The following is a 20,036-nucleotide window of genomic DNA, read 5'->3' on the forward strand; positions in this document are numbered from 1 at the left end:
CTAGACCACAGACTTTCTCCAACATCTGTTCTGTGAGGTCAGTCTGGGGATTCAGGAGTTTTGACCAGAAACTGCAGGACAGGGAATTAAACATTGACAGAGAGGCTCTCACTCAACAGATATGGACTGAGCATCAGATATGCCTGGGCACTCTGGCGTTAGGAATCCAGCCTCTCTGTATTGGGCTCTTACCATGTGCCTGGCTGGATGCCAAGCACTTTGTAAGCATCATCTTATTTTATGCTCACAGCCATGTCAGATGAGGAAATAGAGGCTCAGGGGGGTAAAATCACCTACCCAAGGTTACACAGCAGGTAGATTACAGAGTTAGAATTTGAACCCAAGTATTTGTGACTCTAAATCACATCTTATTTAGGTGCAAATAAGATGTGGTTACTATTTTCCAGGCATGGACAGTCTAAGGAGGAGGAATAGACTGTAAAGAAATAAACCATTCTCTTGCTCGGTCTCTCTCATCACAAGTTTTAAAGCTTCACTGAGCATCTCTTTTGGGCCACACACTGTGCTGAGCACTGGGGAAAGTGGGGTTTATGAGCTGGAGTTGTTTTCCTTGGTTGCTCACAGCCTAGTGAGGACAGCATGAGGACAGGTGATTCCACACAGCAGAAAAGATGAAGGCTAAAACAGTCTGATCAATAAAGTGCCATGGGGACACAGTAGAGAGAGAGTGATTCTCCCTGGGAGGTGTCCTGGTTTATTTTGGGCTGTCATAACAGAATGCCACAGGCTAAGTCATTTATAGTAAACATAAATTTATTGGCTCGCAGTTCTGGAGGCTGGCAAGTCCAACGTCAAGATGCCAACATCTGGCAGTGGCCTTTTTGCTTCTTCATCCCATGGACAAAGGTGGAAGGGCAAGGCAGAGAAAGGAGCTGAGCTCATCCTTGATAACCAATCAATCCCACGCAGGAGGGCAGAGCCCTCATAAGCCCAATCACCTCTTAAAGGTCTCCCCATTAACACTGTCACAATGGCAATTTGATCTCCACATACATTTTGGAGGGGACAAACACTGAACCCCAGAAGGGATGTGGGGGTCTGTTGCTGGGGGTTCCTCTGCGTCCTCTTTTTGGCGCCGAGGCCTCACTCCTGTAGTCTCCTCCACCTGTTGGTGCAGAGCTGGCACCACCTGCTTTCAGTGAGGGGGCACGGGGGGCGAGAGAAAACTACAGTCGCCTCAGCCGCTCATTCCTCCGTTGGTGCCCCCAGGTAGGAAACACCTCGGGGTGCATGTACTCTGGAGCGTGGTTCTGCGGTTCCCTTGTCAGAGCTAGAGGCAGAAGTTTGGCTGTCAGGGGGTAGTGACAACGTGATGTGACGGGACTCGCCACACAGTTGTCTTCATCAGTAGTGGGCAAAGGAGTAAGTCTTAAGACCCTCTGGATTATCTCCCCCTAAGACGTAGGCAGAGAAAAGGAATGTAACTTCAGGAGACTGAGCTAATAAACAGGGCAATTTTATTCAGTTGGGTCATGTTGGCCAGGACAAAATTATACAAAATCTTTTGATTCATGGCATATTTTGAGCCAAACATACTAGCTGAGTATGGTCTTGGATTCTACTTTCTCTAGCAGACAAAACCACAGCAGTATACTATTGCAAAACTCCATCACTGACGCTGACAGTGTCTTTACTTTTCCGCACTCTTGTCTTTGTGTTAGCAAATCACATACATAATGGTAGGAAACGACCTCTATGGTCTAGGGAGGGGTTTAGGGAGGAACAGCTGCTGGGTCTGGCCTTGCTTGCCAAGATGACCACCTTCATCTCTGAGGCAGAAGATGTGCATTTACAAATGAGTAAAAAAAAAAAAAAAACCTCTGTAAAATAATTTAAAGGGGTTTATTCTGAGCCAATGTATAAGCCTAGTCCAGTGGCCCCTAAGTCCAAGAAGCCTTGAGCAAGTGGCCCGGTGGTCAGATTATAGTTTGGATTTTTACAATATAGATAGACAGGAATTTCAGGGAAAAATTACAAGTCAATATATGGAAGGCATACATTGGTTTGGCCTGAAAAGCTGAAACCTCTTGAAGCCTGGGCTTACAGGCTATAGGTAGGTTCAGAGATGCTTTGATTGCATTAGTTAAAAAAAATAAATAAATAAACAAAGCTCTATCTAAAAGCTTGAAATATTTTTAACTTGAGTCTGCTAATCCTGGACAAGACACAACATACCCACTCGAGAGCTCTATTAAGTGAACCGATGGCCTGCAGATGTGCTTTAACTGTGGCCTTGCCTGGCCCGAGGCCCTGTTAATAATTTAGTATCTTATTGTTACGAAGGGTCTGTTCTGTTAGTCTTATGATCTCTCCTTTAACATAATGCTGGTCTGTGTGTCTAAGCTCCAAGACGGAGCTGGTATAATGATGTACGTCTGACCTCCCTTCTCTTCCTGTCCAGGAGCTCAGTTTTAAAGTTTTTTTAGGGTCTTCTTGGCAAGAGGGTCTCTGTTCAGTCAACTGGAGGGGGGCTTAGGATTTATGTTTAATCTACACATTTTTACAAAGAAGTTCTGATGGAGGATTTTAACAGTGCACTTGGGCCTTGCCTCATATCTAGGGTTTGCTCATTCAGTGTAGCAACGTCTGTATTGAGTGATTACCTGAACCCATTAATCCTAGCTCCCCTGTTCTGAGAAACTGCCCCTGATTCTGAGAGGATCAGGAACTGGTGTTTATAAGGCAGGTGGGGTTGAAGTCCCTACCTGAGGAGGGTGAATGGTCTGGCTCAGGCAGCAGACGTGGAAAAAAGTGAACCTCTCTTAGGCACTCACTGTGTGCCTTCTGCAGCTCCAAAGCACTGTCCTCGTGTGGATTTGCTCACCCACTCCTGAAGGGGGTGAAGTTCCTCTCATCCCGAGGAGGTAATCTCTCTCTCTGTAGTCAGAGAACCACTTAGCAGTGTGGCTTGTGTTACTGGGGTAGGATCCCAGGGTTGGCTGGCGGTGGGGTGCTCCTTCAGAGTATGAAAGGGGAACAGGAAATTCTGCAAAAGTGACTCAGGGGAAATCTGGACATAGATGCAGGGGAACTGGGTATGGGAGCAGTGGCCTATGCCTCACAGTAGGCAGCAGCTGGGGCGAGCTGGGCAGGCTCTTGCCCTGGCACCTTCATAGCCTCAGAGGGAGAGACCTGAGCAGGGACGATTGGGTGTGTTCACAGAACAAAGGACAAGCTAAGTCAGCATCTGGGAGGAGCAAGGCACACACCCAGAGCAGGCGCACCAAGAGAGGAGTCCAAAGAGCCAGCAGCCCTGGGCCTTCTGTCTTTGCTATCCTCAAGAGAGCAGAAAGGTCCCCATGTCTTCGCACAGAGCCTTAGAGGCTCAGGCTGAGCAGTGGTGCATGCAAATGAGGCTTTGTGAACCCCTTCCTGGCAATAGGAAACATGCTCAACCTTCAGAGGACAAGAATGGAAGCGTAGGGGCACCAAGGGGGCTGCTCTGAGGTCAAGCAGTGCCCCAGAGCCTGGGGCTTCTTGGAAGGGGAAGGCCTCTGGGGCATTGATACCTTCTGTTCTTCAGAGAGAACTAAACTAGGACTGCCCATCCTGCCCGCAGCTGTGGGGCAGGGTTCTTGGTTTGTTTACAAAGTCAAGAGTGACTTCTAAAATAACAAACCTCACAGTTCCTCTCTTCTGCTGAGTAAACGCATTTGGGCCTTGCTGCAGTTCTAGACGCAGCAACAGAGCCTGAAGGGAAATGACAAGTTGTTCTAGTTAGGCCTCTCTGAAACCCACATATCCCTCTCTGAAACTCACACTTATAGGGGGCAGTTCACTGTACAATCCATTCTTTATCACCATTCCTATCATATCGACAGCCTCTACCTTCCCCTAAGCACAGTCTGCTCCAGGCATGAGGGAAGTGGTGTTCCATGCAATACTTCATTTAATTCCCTAACAATTTGGTGAGGTGGGGCCTATTGCTCCCCCAATTCAGTGCTTGCTGGCAAATATTTTACAACTGGAGAAAGTAGGGACAAGAGCTACTTTTTACTTCTGACACCAAATATGTGGGTTTATTCTCCCCATATCTGCCAATTCTCCAACTCCCTAGACATTAACTTGGTGTCCAATGATTCTGTTCAATTCATTCTGACACTAATACCTGGATTAGAGTCAGACCCCATAGGTTAAGAGCTCAGTCCCACAACACTGCCCCCCACTTCAGATGCAAATCACAAGTCCTGGGCCCCCTGTACTTCTGACCAAGTGGCTGTAAGTTAATTGGGGGTTCCTATGATTCCCACCTTGAGCTTGATAATTTATTAGAGCAGCTCATGGGACTCAGGGAAATAGTTACTATTGCCAGTTAATTATAAGGTATGTAACTCAGGAAGAGCCAAGTGGAAGGGAAGTGCAGTGCTGGGGGCTGGGCCAAGCTTCCTGCCCTCTCTGGGAGCACTGCTCTCCCAGAACCTCTACAGGTTCACTGACTCAGAAACTTTCCCTGGGGGGGTTATAGAGGTTCTGTTATTTCCGTATGGTGATTAAGTCACTGGCCATTGGCAAAGCAGCTTAATCTCTCGCCCTTCTCCCTTTCTTAGAGGTTGAGGACAAGGCTAAAAGTTCAAACTCTCTTATCATGCCTTGGTCTTTGTGGCAAGTAACCCCCATTTTGAAGCTATCTAGCCACCCCCCACACCAGACATCTCATTTGCAAACAAAGAGAATTATTTTTCACTGCAGGAATCCCAAGAGTCTCAGTAGCTCTAGTGATAAAAACCAGTGACTAAGATAAAATATTATAATCAAAAATGTTTCTATCACTCCTGTCACTCAGGAAATACAAGGGATTCAGGAGTTCTGTGCAGGAACTGGGAGGATGACTAAATGTCTATTTTTCACTATATTAGATATCACAAGTGTTTTCCACATTCCATGGTGCAAATATTCCCACGATGGTGGATTGCAATCTACCAAACCTGGCACTGCTGAAAGTAGGGTTGGGCAGGGGCCATGCACCCTCCTTGAAAGCCTGCACGAGTTGGCCTCAGTACACTGTTACATGAATCCCAGAAATCGTTTAACAGTTGTAACTGAGCAACTGCCTAAGGCTACACAGTGAGATTGGCAATAGGAGGGTCTCCAGGGGAGTTTTTAGTCCTTCTAGGGACTGAGGGTGTGGAGATTTCCAGTGCCCTGGGGAGCCCAGAAGCTGGGAATCCTCAGGGTTCAGCTTGGTCCTGTACGGTGACAAAGGCCCCACCCACTGGCTAGTAACATGTATTACTTTTTCTCAGTGATAGTGGGTGAGAGAAAGCCAGGGAAGCCTCAGCAGCAGCACTCCATGACAGTGCTCTGTGGAAGAGAGACCATGACATTGTAAACCCAGGGGGTGCACTAGAGCCCATTTGGCCATTTTCAGAACGTCAGACATGGATATAGTTTCCAGATTTCTGGGAGTATTGGAAAATGTTTCCTTTGCAAAAAAGCTTGCTTTGAATTTCAAAGTAAATCTCCAGAAGATGCTTTACTGTTTTCAGGGGCAAGGACATTTGAATGTCCTTGATATAGTGAGACAAATTGTTTTCTGAAGATTATACTCTCAGGAGCCTTGTTCCGATTTTCTCTTTCAGGAAGAACAGACATTTTAAACAAATGACAATGAAACAAGGTGACAAGTGTCAGGCTGGCCAGCTGAGGACAGTGGAGCATGGGGGTAGTTACCAGTAATGAAGAATGTTATGCAAGGAGCTCTCAGAATGTGGGGTGACAGAGGCCTGAGCTGGGCAGCATCATATCTCTGGGGAGTTGGATAGAAATGTCAGGCCATCCCAGCCCCCAGCGAGGTGTGGGCTGCAGCGCCCTCTGTGTGATTCCAACATCTGCCGGAGCTTGAGTTAGTGCCTTAGCAGAGCACCGTGGTTGCAGGTGCTTGCAGGCAGGTGAAGACACCACACAGCTGATAGCTTGGGACCCAGAGAGGCTGGATTCTGGTGTCTCCAAGCACAGTGAAGATGGTGGGGGAGGCTGTGGACGTGAGGGGACTAGAATAGAGCAGGACTCAGACCTGAGGCTTTTCATGGACACACAGTGATGAGACACATGTGCTAGTCTGCCTGTGTGAAAGCAGTGGTAAGAGGGGACGATGGGCTAGCTGAGCGCTTCCTGCACGCCAGAAGCGCACATGTATCCATTCACCTGACCCTCACAGGCCCGAGAGAGCTGCCATTATCACCTCCATTTTATAGATAAGGAAACTGAGGTCAGAGAGGTTTAGTCATCTGCTCAAGATCACACAGCAGGAAAGTGGCCAAACCAATCTTGCCCTGGACACTGACCCCAGAGCCCCCACCCTGGACTGCAGCTGCCAGTGAAGGGGGGACATCCTGTGCATAGTTCCAGTTTGGGCCATTGGGAGAGAAAAGAGTAATGAGGCTTTGAAGACTTAGATGTGTTCAGAAGAGGAAGAGGAAAGAGAAGAGGACAATTTGCACATACGTATCACATCCTGGCTAGGAATAGTTTCTTGTTTAATTTTTATAGTATCCTCATTTTGCCAATGCGGAAACTGGGGGTAGAAGATATTAAATAACTTGTCCCTGCACACTGCTTCCAAGTGCTATATCAAGGTTCAAATCCAGGTCTGCCTGCCTACCCCAGGCTGGCCACTGTGTCCTGCTGCCTGCTGGTAGTGGGCGATGTTTCTTGAGCTTGTGCCGTATGTCTGGCATGCTGACAAATGCAATACTTTATATAATCCCACAGTAATTCTCGAGGAGGGTAGTACTATTTCCATTGTACAGATGTGGAGGCCCAGAATAGCTAAGGATCTTGTTCAAGTTCTCAGAATCTATAAGTGCTGGCAGCAGGCATCTGTGTTGTTTGCCTCATGTTTCCGGCACCTCCTTACCCCTGACCTCACTCCTAGCTTTGTTCAATGTCACAGGAGCAGAAGGGATGTGTGTCACTTCAAGGCAGAACTGTATGGACAAGGTTGAAATTTGCTGCATTCACTTTGCCCTGCTCTGGCAGTTGTTGAAGCCGGGGGCAAGAAGAAGCCTTGTTCAGCCTGGACCTTGAGGGAGAAAGATTTAGAACAGAACCCCCGGATGTATGAGTAGGCATGCAGCAAGAGGGAGGGGACCCTTTACTGTGTGCAGCGACCGCGGTGCTGGGGTTGTTACTTCAGCATAACCTGGCCCATCCTGACTGATACGGGGTGGTCCAGGTCCAAGTCATAATCACCTTCTTGTACCTCTGTTAGTGCCTTCAGAACTCAATGATATTGAGGCATAGAAAAGAACTAAAAAGCTGCCTTTTTCTTCTTTTCAGTCACTCAAAACCCTGCTCCCAGCTTTTGCCCTTCGGTTGCTCTGCCTTCCCTCACAGAGAAAGGTAAGTTCATTGCCTTTCACTCTCTCTTAGGAGAGTACCACCTCATTGGTCTGCTCTCTCTCCCGTCTCCTCTTCTCTCTTGCTTTTCTCTGTACTTTGTAGCTTTGACAGCACACGCACATTCGTTAATTCCAGCTCCTATGGATTGTACACAGCATACTTAGGGCAAATTACCAGCCATGAGCCCACTTTACAGATGAGGAAACTGACTCATGTAAATTAAATGATTTGCTCAAATAATGCAGCTGATGGGAGGTGAAGTGGCCTTAAGACCCACTTCTCTCAATTTTCCTTCTAAGGCCTGTTTCGCCCTGTCCAGTTGTGACTAAATGTACACAGTCGTGGAGCAACATCAAGAATGGTAGCGTATGTGTCCCCAACGTGAAAGATATCAGCTCTTCATGGGTGCAAAAGAGTTGGGACCACAGTTACCATACACACTGTGACATTTAAGGAGGCAGCCCCAGCCGGGGTTGGTGGCAGGAGCCCAGGAGTCAGGACGCAGTCTGCACTTCCTCCTGTGGGTCGCACGGACCTCACCACATGAGGTAGCAGGAAGTGCAGGGAGACTGGCACAGTGGGGATGTCTGGGTGACCTGGAGGGGGTGAGCCGGGAGGGCTGCAGGGCAGCGTGGGTCTCACTGAAGCGTCACCTCTTCTGCTTGTCCTGAGTCCAGACACTGCCAGCCAAGAGGCCAAGCCATGCTAATTCCTGTCCTGTGACATGATGTCTGAGGGGCCCTAGACATCTGTCATTACAGCCCTGGCTGGAGAGCCAGAATACAGCTCATGTAGGAGGGAATTATTTAAGGCCATGGCTGTGGCTAAAAGTATAAAAATGTCCTCAACCCACATTATCAGTTTCCTTGACTCAATTACAATAGCTCGCTTTGGAGACTGTTTATATACATACACATACATATACATATACTTATGTAATTCTTTGAGCATTCTATGGAAAATGTCCGTGCCAGGCACTTTACCTATATCATCAGGTGTATTAACGTCCTCAGGTATCGTGTGGCTGGTGTTGTCATTGCCATGACGTGGACGGCAGAGGTGGGCCTTAGAAATTAGGACACACAAAACCAAACAGATCATATATAACCTAGCCAGACTTTAGTCAAAATTGATTTTGAATTTTATCAAGATAAGATACAAATGGTTAAAATAACCTCCTCCCCGCCCCCAATTTATACTTAAAAAAAAAAAAAAAACAGAAAATAAAACCTACTAGCCCTGTCTCACCTCTACCCACCTGCCACCACTTTCAACTTTTTTAGTTATTTTTTTCTCTTCTTGGCCTCCATGTTTCTGAATTACAGTCAGCCTTTTATATCTGTGAGTTTCGTTCACACCTGTGGATTCAACCAACCCTGAATCAAAAATATTCAGAAAAAGAATTCCTCAAAGTTCCAAAAGGCAAAACTTGAATTTGCCGCCAAGTACTATGTTGAATCGTGTCAATGAAGCAATGTGTAGGCATTGTATCAGGCGTTTATAAACAATCAGACACGGTCCGAGGTATGCGGGAGAAGGTGCGTAAGTTATACGTAAGCACTATGGCATTTTATGTTAGGGGCTTGCACGTCCGTGGATTCTGGTGTCCAAGGATGGGTGGGTGCTGGAACCAATGCCAGCTGAGTCCAAGGGACAGCTGCATGTGTATGTACATATAAATGTGTGTACATACATAAAGCCGTTCTGCATTTGTTGGTCTTAGAAGCGACTCTTAAGCTCTTGCCTTGACAGTGGAACACTTAGCTCTCTTTTATCATTCCCCTTTTCAGTTTTTCTCCTTCATCCTTAAAATATGGTAAAATCAAGATTTAGGGTTGAAACAAGAAAAGTATGTATTTAATTATTATGGCCATGTACGTATGACTCACGGAAGAGTCCGTGAGAAGTACGAGCAGCTCCCTGTTAACATTGCCAACCTCTGTGCCAAGGGTTTGGCTGCCTGCTGTGGTCAGCCATATGGCGCCCCTCCCTGCCAGGCACCTTGCACTTCTGGGCGTCCCGGGCCTGTGGAACATGGGCCACGCTGGCAGCCCGCTACGGCCTCTGTGCATTGCTTTCGCCTCTCCACCGCTCACTTAACACGTCTCCATCCTCTTCCCCGTTTACAAATTTGCTGAAGTCTCATTCTGTTTTCTTTTTATTTTTTTGCTATCTTTGTCGGTATGGACATTTTTATCCCTTTACTTCCTATTGCAGGGCTTGGCAGATGAAGAGAATAAATGGTAGTGTTTAATTAAAAGGCAATGATATAATACATTTCAAAACCTCTGAATGTTTAATGAAAACTCATTTTGTTTTCATTACCACGCAAAGCATTTAGTCTTGGCACAAACTTCAAGAGATAGATCCTGTTGTAGTATCTGTTAAGTTACAGAAAATTCAACCAGTGCAGAAATACAAAAAGAAAAACCACATAGTTACTTAGAAGTTATTTCACGTCAGTTAGTTCCTTTGTTTATTTTCCTCCAATCTTTTTTAGGCTTTTGGTATGGTCTGACATAATTATAATCTTATTTATAATGTTGCACTTTCTGGTTGCCTAACACTGCATCATGTGTGTATTTCCAAACTGTTGCACGTCTTTCTAAACCATGCACTCATGCATGGGTGTGTATTCAATCATTCAATCTTCTCCGTCCCTACTCTCGGGTTGCTCACAACCTGGTGATGAACAAACAGGCAAGGATGGAGGAGTGTTAATAGGAGCTATTGTCACATTGCTCCACCAGTTCACTTGCCCATTCCCCTATCCTTAGACATTTGATTATTTATGACTCTTATCACTAAAAATATCACAGTGACTATCTTGGTACTGAAAACTTCTCCCAAAATCCAGAGTCTTTTCTGGGGGCAGATCCTCCAAAAGTGGAATTACTGGTTTTGAGAAATTTATATCTTAAGACTCCAGATTTATATCACCAAATTAGTCTCAAACAGTTGTGGCTAGTTGCATACCTACCAGCCATGAATCATCACATACTTGACATTCTTAAGTGTCATAACTAAAAAATTATTTATTAAATGTATAGGTAGAGAGTTCTTTGATGTGAAATACTTGCTGCTAATGATATATACCAAAGCATAATCATCTTTGGGTGAGTTTATAATACTTTCACTCTGTTTTTGCAAAATATTTACATTGCTGGGACTGGAATTACCTACAAAAGAAATAAAAAGATAAGAGCATTAAACACCTCCTTTCACAACTTCCCAGTCTGTGCATCTGAGTAGATATCTCCAAGGGTAGAGATGCCACAGTACTTTTAAATGTGTCTTTGACAAGAGTGATTCAAAAGCAGGAGAGATGTCAGAGATGACATCCCATCTGTGCTTGGAGTCCCCAAAATGGCATTAAGAGTTTGGGCATGTTCCTTTGACGTGAATCAGAGAGAGGGCATAATTCACCCTCCACAGTATTAATATGTCAATGTGAGATTCTGAAGTGCTTGTGTTCACTGTGCATATGCAAACACTCAACTTTGTGCATATTCTACTCAGGGAGAAAAGGAAATATTTACTAAATATATACCATCAACAAATTAGTTAATTTGTAGAAACCAGTCATAACATGGTCTGTTTGTCAAATAAGGAGACTGAGATTAAATGACTAAGCTAGGATTTGAACGCATACCTGTTGGGCCCTTCTCAAGGTCAGATAAGGTTACTTGGTCGAGTTTCTGGATGAATTGGCAAAGAAGGACTTTTGAGTCCAGACTTGTCTGGAGACCTGGGCTCTTGGCCTCGTATCTCATATTCACATGTATGTATACGCACCCATTCAAAGTCTAATTCAAAGAAAAATCTGATGCTTTGATTGGTCGATAAGGGTGGTGTGGAGGTGCAGGTGAATTCTGAAATCTCACAGGCCTATCTTGAGTACACAGTATGTGCTAAGTTTTACTCTTGACATCACATCTCAGCTTTTCTAGAGAAGGCTTCTGACACACTAGCTTGTTTGAAGATAGCAGGAGTTTATCAGACAGATGAGTTTTAGAAAGGCTTTGCAAAGATAAGGGTTTATATGTACAAAGGCCCAGAGGCGTGAAATAGCAGGTGTACTGAGAAAAGGGTTCAGCATGGCAGGCAAGGGCTTCCTGTGGGGTGATGATAAAGATGGAGAAAGACTTTAACTCAAGTGTGGAGCCTGTGAAATAAATGTGCACTCGGAGTCTTCTAGCTGGAATTAGATCTTGGGAAGATCTCCTAGGGGAGTTAGTGAGCAGAAATATGTCAGCAAACTCTAGGGCAGGCAAGTATTGGGTAGTGTGTGAAGAAAAACAAGATCATCTTTCATTTTAATTTAGCTCAATTCAAAGAATACATAAAAGCCTGCCACTTTTTAGATAATTTATTATGAATTTTCACTTATGTTCCCAAATAGGCACTATGCTGGTGTTTGGAGGTCTTGATCGCAAAGATTTGAGCTCAGAATCTAGTTAGGGGGAGCAATGCTGGGCGAGGGCCACTGCACAGTGGGGTTGTTTTTAGGCTCCCGCGGGATCCTACAAAAGGCTCCACCAAATTCACCGCAGATAAGCAGGGAAAGGACGCCAGATGTACCATGGCCCGACTGTGACTTGCAGGATGAATATGCATTTGGTGGATAGTTGAGAAAGGGGGGTGTCCTAGGCAGAGACAGCTGCACGAGCTAAAGCACAGAGAAACGCATCAGCAAGGAACACAGGAGAACATACACTCGGGTCAGCGTCTCCGGGCCAGCAGGGCAGGAGGCAGGCCTGGTGGGCTCAGGGGCCAAAAGCTAGAGTCTTGCATTCTGTGAGTCCTTGAAGGGCAGTGGAAAAACAAGCCTTAAAACTATTCAAAAGCTTTCCCTTTGTGCTATGGTGGGGGTGCCTTGGTGGACAGACAAACTAGATTTTGAGAAAATGAGGACCTTGGATAATCTGTGTATAATGTATAATTGTACTCTCTGTGGGAAAAAATTCTGTGTTTTTAAAAGTAAGGGGAAAAGTAAAGATGAAATTCACGAAATTCATGGCAGACAGGCAGCAAAATTCCGTTCTTCTCATCAGACCCCTAGAACCACTCTAGAAAGGCTGCTGGGGGTTAGTGTGACCTGTCTTCTCCAGCACTGTGGCCTGCCCGTGTGGCCACAACTACTATCTGTCCTCTCCTCACCCCCAACCATGCTTACTCCCAGGAGGAGGCATTTAGCTTGCCACTCACCAGTTCAGAAAAACTTCCCTTACAGGTGCCTCTAAAGTAAATTTATTTTATTTTATTTTTATTTGTTGAGACAGAGTCTCAGGCTGTTGCCCTGGGTAGAGTGCTGTGGCAAAATCTTAGCTCACAGCAACCTCCAACGCTTGGGCTCACGCCATCCTCTTGCCTCAGATTTTTTATTTTTAGTAGAGAAGGTCTTGCTTTTGTTTAGGCTGGTCTAAAACTCGTGAGTTCAAGCAATCTACTTGCCTTGGCTTCCCAGAGTGCTAGGATTACAGGCGTGAGCCACTGAGCCTTTCGTGCTGGGATTGGAAACCAGGGGAAATACAGAATATCAGCCTGTATGCATTTCACTTGAGAAACTTCAAAATTCCCTTTGGGGAAGGCCCCGCCCTTGGCTTTGAGTTCCCTGGAGCATTGGGCACCTCACAGGCTGTCAGTAGACACAGCTGGGGATGAGCTGCAGCCAGAGGCATGTGTGTGTGGGGGGGGGGACACCATGTCCATGTCTGCCCTGTCTTGGTGCCTTGTTCCTAACCTCCCCACCCCCCAGGAGCGACAGGGACAAACCCTGAATCCAGATAGATGTAAATGGTAGTGAGCAGCCTTCTGGGCCATGCTGTGGGAGAGAATCAGCTCTGTCCGTGCTGCCCCAGCGTTTTGCTTTCCACAGTGTCAGTGTGTTGATGGAAATCACTTGATCTTTCTGCTACTGTTTCTCATCAAGCTGGAGACAAAGACCCATGGTCCTAGGAGAGGTCAGCACTGGCAGGAAGCGAGCGCTCTATCTAAGTGAGAGAAGCAGTGTGGCCTCATGCCGCACACGTGGCTTCGAAGCCATCTGCCTGGCTCACCAAGAACTTGGGCAACATTGCTCAGCCTCTTGACGCCTGTTTGCCTCCGTAAAATGAGAACGGGGGTGAAAGATGAGAAATATCCGTCTGGCAGGCTTGTGCGGAAGAGCAAATAAATCGCAATGCTCAGCACAGTCTGCTGGGGAGAGGTCAGGTGCTGTCAGCAGCAATTCCCTGGCCCTAACCTGTCTATTCCCAGAGGAGACTGAGGCAGAGATAAAATGTAGCCACTCTCCCAAGGGGGCAGCTGGTTAAAGCAGAGCTATAAAATTATGCAGACATACTTTTTTAGGTTTTAGTAGGTAAGTTATATTGAGGTAAAGAGTTTGCTAGTAGTTATATGATTTTCCCTTTAATTTTAGTTGACACATACTAATTGCATATATTGGTAAGATACAGAGTGATACTTAAGTACAGTGTGAAAAGATTAAATCACAACAATTAGCATATCCACCACCCAAACATTTATCATTTCCTTGTGTTGTGAACATTCAAAACCTTCTTTTTTAGATTTTTGAAAATAGACACTAAATCTGTGGTCCCCAAATCCTGGGGGCAGACTGGTAGCTACTGGTCAGTGGCCTATTAGGAACTGGGCCACAGAGTAGGAGAGAAGCTGCAGGTGACGGCCACTCCACTTCCCATCACCACCTGACCTCCACCTCCTGTCACATCAGCAGCGGCATGAGGCTCTCGTGGCTGTGAGAGCCCCGCTGTGAACTGCATGTGGCCGGGATCTGGCATGTGGCTCCTGATGAGAGTCTCATGTCTGAGGATCTGAGCTGGTGATGTGAGCGCTGGGGAGCAGCTGCAAATACAGGATGCGACTGTCTGGCTGCAGGAAAACAAGCTCAGAGCTCCCCCGATTCTAGTCCATGGAAAATTGTCTTTCATGCAACCAGTTCCTGGTGCCAAAAAATTTGGGGACAACTGCTCTAAATTGTTATTAACTGTTAACCGTATTTGTCCTTCGGTGAATGTGGAGCATAGGACTAGAAATTGTTCCTCCTCTCCTACTGTAACTTTGCATTCATTACCCAGCCTCTCCCTCTCCCTCTCCCCTTTCCAGTTATTAGTGACCACATAAAACAATATATTATAAAAATCCTTACTCATGGAATGACTATGCCAATCACCCTGCTCAGTGCTTTACAACATTTAATTTAAGCAAAGCACGGCTGGCTGGTGCAGTGTTTCCCCCCATTGGTCGAAATCACCATCTAGTTAGCAGTGGCCGTGCTCAGCATGGGCAGCTCCACTCTCAGGCTGGACCCCCATCTCCCAGGGACCATGTCACCTGGGTGACTGTCGTTGCTGCATTTGGTGTAGATGAGTTTGCTCTGGGCACAGCCTCACATCTGACAGACTCTGGGTCTCTTCTCTGCCTCTCTGCGGCCTGGTAGAACTGGCAGACTGGGGCTGCAGCAATGGCAGATATCTGGACTCCTCGGGATAGTGGGGAAAGTGAGGAAGTGAAAAAGCTTGACTTTTCTCCACTGATGCGGGAAGGAGCCGCTGGTCTGTGAGGAGATGCTGGGTTTGAGGCCGAGTTACAGTTCCCTCTGCCTCAGCTGCCCTTCCCCCTTATTCACTTGCTTGTTCGTTCAACAAACATTTCCTGAGCACTTACTCTGTGCAGGCACCAGGCACTGAGGCCCCAGCACTGAACACGTCCACTGAAGACTCCACTTGTGGGAGGGGTTGGCTTAACTGGCCTCCAAGTTTCCCTTGTTCTGTTTTTGTAATTCTGAGGATTGGCTCAGTGGTGCTTCAAGGTGTGGTTTACCCATCGTCACCACCCCAGTTGTGGTGATGGCTCACCCGCAGGCAGGCTGCAGGAGCTTGGCAGAAGCTGAAGCTGTGACATGGAGAGACTTTGCTGGACTCAGTTCCAATTCAGTTCTCTCTTTGCTCCGTGTGTGACCTAAGCCAGCTGTTCTGAGCCTCACTTTCTTTAAGGTGTTATTTGTGATATTAGCTACCTCCACAAGTTGAGATTTGGGTAAAGTCATACTTATAAAATGCTCAGCACAATAAGCACAGCCCCGAGCTCACATGGCAAGGAGGCAATAAACAGCTCCACTAAGCAGGGACTGGAGAGGCACGGGACTCCTTAAGCAAGTTCCCTTCAGGCCTCTGCAGCCCTTGCTTGTCACTGGAGGGAGGCCTCCGCCGTACTGCAATCACTTTGTTCAGCTCACAGCAGTTTTCCACGTGCATCTGTGCCTTGGAATTTCTGCAGTGCTGCTCAGCTGCCCAGGATTGTGCACAGTAACTTAAGAAAGAGAAGTTCAGAAGCTTTCAGGAAACCCAATTCTCACACCATCTCCAGGTAGCTTTCATGTGTTTGGGGAGGTTGGTGGTGATGTCTCTTAGAGAGAAGTCAGATTCGATCTGTGCCCTGAATTTCTACCAAGAATTCTGCTGGTGATAAACTTAGTAATTTGTCATGAGCACATGGAACATAAACCCAAGTTTTCTTGCATGGATGTGGTTTTTCTTAGTTAGGAATTTCCCTTTAATTGTCTTTGAATTTAGTAGCATAAAAGATGGTAAACTCACTAACAACACAAGCTCATAAACTCAGCAGATGCTGGACCGTCAGGGACGTCTTTGAAAACCTCTGCCTGTGATGGGCATGCCACTCTGGAGCCACTTTGCGAAGCTGCAGCTGAGTCACAAGCAGAAGCAGGCAGCTGTGGGGGGTGACGTGGGGATCTGTACCAGTCACGGCCTGCGATCCTGGCCCTGCTGTATGGCACCTCTGAGTCTCAGTTCATTTCCCTACAGAACAGTAATGTTGTGAGGACATGAGCTGATGGAACTATAATTTTTGCAGTGCAAATGAAAGTGTTTTATAAACTGAAATGCACCTCCTAAAAATGAGATATTATGAAATCAACTGCCAATTATTGTTTTCTATGTGACTAATTATTTCAACTAATTGATTCAATAATTATTGAGGTCTTATGGTATGTGAATAACAATAGCCTTAATCTTTATAGCTTAGGAAAAAAGAATTAGTGCCCCATTGCTTCCTAATTAATTAAGGAACTTAATTAACAAACCCATTCGATACAGACTAATGGATTGAGGATATTTATGAAAAAGTGATATTATTTTGCCTGTTTTGCACATAGTAGACACAATGCTAGCTATGACTATATTACTATTTCTAAAAGAAGTCTGGGAAAATTAATGAAAACTGAAGCAGAGTCTTTGATCTCAAGCAGCTTGTGATTTAATAGGGAGATAAAAACGTAAGTGGATTGTAATGCAGTATGTTAGGGAACAGTCAACATGTCTGCTTGGAGAAGGACCAGGGAGGTGGTGGTGGAGGAGGCAGCCGTGGACTCCAAACCCAGCAGCAAAAGTGATATCTGAGTTGGGGTTTGGAGGAGGATGAGTTCATCACGTAAATAATTAACCTCACTTTATAAGTGAATAGTGCTGTCACATTAATAGCAGAGAAGGTCACACAACATAGAAAGTTTTGATAGAGCTGTATATGTTAGTGTGGGGTGGTAGGAGGTGGACTGGAGAGAGAGGGGCTGGAGAGGTAGGCAAGGGAGGGGGCAGACGGTCATGGGAGACTTGGCACCAAAGTTTTTTTGCTAGAAACCCAGACACTTTGCATTTACCCCAGAGAGGGTATCTACTTAGAATGGTGGAATCTGAAATTTAGACTTGAAAGGGTATTTATTCTGACTTTCCTTCTATAGAGTCCTTTCTACATGGACATTCAGTCCACCTAAGCACCCATAAGGACAGCACTTAGTGTTCTGAGTTGGACAGCCCGAAGGCTGGGGGTGCCAATTCCCAAGACGGAGGGTGTAAGAGGAGAAGCAGCTGATGAGAGTGGATGAGGAAGGAGGTGAGATTGTGCGTTCAGCTTTCACCACACTGAGCATACAGGGCAGCTGCTTGGAGGTGTCCAGTGATCACGGAACATGTGCAGGCCCAGAGCCTGGTCTGAAGGTCTACCTGGCTGTGTTTGGAGATCACTGGTACTTCAGTAGTATTAGAAGTCATGAGGATAGTGAGACCATCCACGGACAGTGAGTTGGATGTAAAGAGCAAAGGCAGGGACAGGCCCTCCAGGAGCAGCAGAGGAGGAAGAGAAGCCAGAAGGAGCCACTGGAGAAAGGGGACAAGCCTTGGTCACGTACAGTGTCATGAGGAGCCCTAGTCACCTATGGTGTCATGGAACCCAGACAGGGAGATGTGGTCAGCCATTTCAAGGAAGATGGAGACTGTAGATATTCACTGGGTTAGTCATGAAGAGCCCTTTGCAAATTTAGTGGCGTGAAGAGGGAAGTGTATCAATTTGAGGAAGAGGAAACTACGAACTATTCCTGAGCATTGTGGCTATGAAGAGACAGAGAACAAGATCAAAGGCTAAGCAAAGAATTGTGGAGCATTAGTGGGAATCATGTTTAGGTCGTGGACCACCCATGATAATGAATTAAAAACAGTATGCCTCTCCATGCACACCAAATTTTGCCTATATTTTCAGGGAAATGAGTCTTCTGAAACCCAGACCCCCAAGTTAAAAAACTCTTGAGTATTTCTTAAATCTTAAACTTGCTGGTTTATAATGGAGGATATTTGAGCATTATGTAAAGAGTGGCGTTGTCAAGGAATAGGCTGAAGGGCTAAGTTGGGGGGAGGGGAGCTGGGGGGGAGGGCTAGATGGATACCCTGGAGGGAGCGGGGGATGGGCTACAGCACAGGTGGAGGACTGGCTTACAACAACTATCCCCCCTCTGTCTTAGGGCAGATTGGGAGAACTAAAGAGGAAAAGATGCTATGGCTTACAAAGGGGAGTTGAGATAATAGACCAACGAGAGGGCTTGGTTGGATCCTAAGCCTGTGAAGACAGCTGACAGGAAGTGGGTAAGACAGCAGCAATCACAATGAAATTAAAGAGCTGGTTTCAGTGGCCCCATGTGTGAAGTGCTGCAAAGAAGGGAATTGCAAGTGGAGCTTAGAAAAACTGAGACTTAAGTGGCGATGGAGTTCAATGCCATGGCAGAGTTTGGGGTGTGATCCTGGATTCTTGGCTGGAGTGGATTGAAAAAGAAGGTCTCAGAGTATTGAATGGGCTTCTACCCAGTTTCCCCGAAAATAAGACAGTGTCTTATTTTAAGGTGTGCTCCCAAAGATGCGCTAGGTCTTATTTTCAGGGGACGTCTTATCTTTCCTGTAAGTAGGTCTTATTTTCAGAGGATGTCTTATTTTCAGGGAAACAGGGTACCTTACTCAGAGATGATAAAGCCAACCAGATTTTAGTAGGTACTGGAGAGGCAATGACATCAAGGAGTGTACCAGAATGACCAGAAATTCTCAGTTGAGATGTGAGAAGGACTAAAAGATTCCATAGCCAAAGGGTGGGGCCTCCAGGGACCAAAGCTGTGCCTCAGAATGAAGGTGGGGGATGCTGTGTTATGGTGAGGACCCTTGTTTCCAGGACATAGCAGATTAGAGGAGAAGGGGACCTGATTTGAGAGACAGGACCAGTAGGAGGCTGAACCACAGTAGGAAAGGCCAAGAGGTGCAGAGGGGACAGGAGGCTGATACTCTGCTTTCTTTCTTTCTTTCTTTTTTTTTATTTCTTTTAAACCTGAATTGGTATATAAAGATATTCTGCTTTTGACAGGAGGTGGTGGGTGGTGTTTGGTTGTTAACCTTTCATCCTACCAAATAAGAATAATTTAAAAACAAAACAAATGAGACTTTCTCCTTACCACTATTTTGTAAAAGGACTTTTACACTCTGTGTTAGAAAAGACAACTATCAACATGTCATAAAAATCACAGTACTCCCACACTGCTCCTTATTCCTGATAAAAGAACTATAGCTCTTTGTCACATGGCCTGTAGGATTTTTGGTTCCCAGATGTGGACACTCCACCCATCACAGCACATAATAATTGAACTCATGATCCTCTTCGACCTCTGCCCTCTGGACTAGGGGTCAGCAGACAGCCCACAGCCTGCTTTTGCATAGCCCATGAGCTGAGAATGATACTTCTAAAATGTGCCCAAATTTCCCCGTTTTAAGGACATGAGTTGTGTTAAGTCAGGGCCCACCCTAATGACCTCATTTTCACTTGATTACCTCTGTGAAGACCCTATCTCCAAATGAGGTCTTCGCATTCTGAGGTCCTGGGGATTAGGATTCCAGGATATGAATTTTGGAGGACACGATTCTACCCTATCACTGTCACTCCTCTGCTGAGCCCTGAGATACAGAGTTAAAGGGGAAAGGATGCTCACTGGGGAGGTATTTGGAGGCTGCATAGAGGTCCATATGTCTAGAAGTTTTTTTAGTGTTATGAATTTTAAAAGAGGCTAGTGGTGTCTGTTGCAAGTGTAAGAAATTCCCCTCTGGAGAAATGTGAAACCAACAGGCAGCTCTTGTCCCATTTTCATCTTTCAAGTGACCACAAAATAACAAGTGTGTCTTTATTTTTTCTTTTTTTTTTTTTTTCTGTTATCAAAGGAACATCTGGTTTGTCATGAGTGCTATCAAGGGCAAAAATAGCCCTGGATGACGTGGTTCTCACTTGAAAGATGGTGTCTGGTGAGAAACCAGGATGTCTGTGCACTTATT

At 45.9% G+C, this 20,036-nt stretch overlaps 1 protein-coding gene across 1 annotated transcript in view; it reads left to right on the forward strand.

Annotated features, from left to right (window-relative positions):
* Positions 1 to 20,036, forward strand: part of TG (thyroglobulin) — a 231,284-nt gene that overhangs the window by 90,628 nt on the left and 120,620 nt on the right. The window contains exon 35 of the mRNA XM_053558250.1: positions 7,300 to 7,362. Within this exon, the coding sequence (XP_053414225.1) occupies positions 7,300 to 7,362 (63 nt within the window). The remainder of the gene's footprint in view (positions 1 to 7,299; positions 7,363 to 20,036) is intronic.

Source organism: Nycticebus coucang, chromosome 13, assembly GCF_027406575.1.
Source record: "Nycticebus coucang isolate mNycCou1 chromosome 13, mNycCou1.pri, whole genome shotgun sequence".
Taxonomy (NCBI): Eukaryota; Metazoa; Chordata; class Mammalia; order Primates; family Lorisidae; genus Nycticebus; species Nycticebus coucang.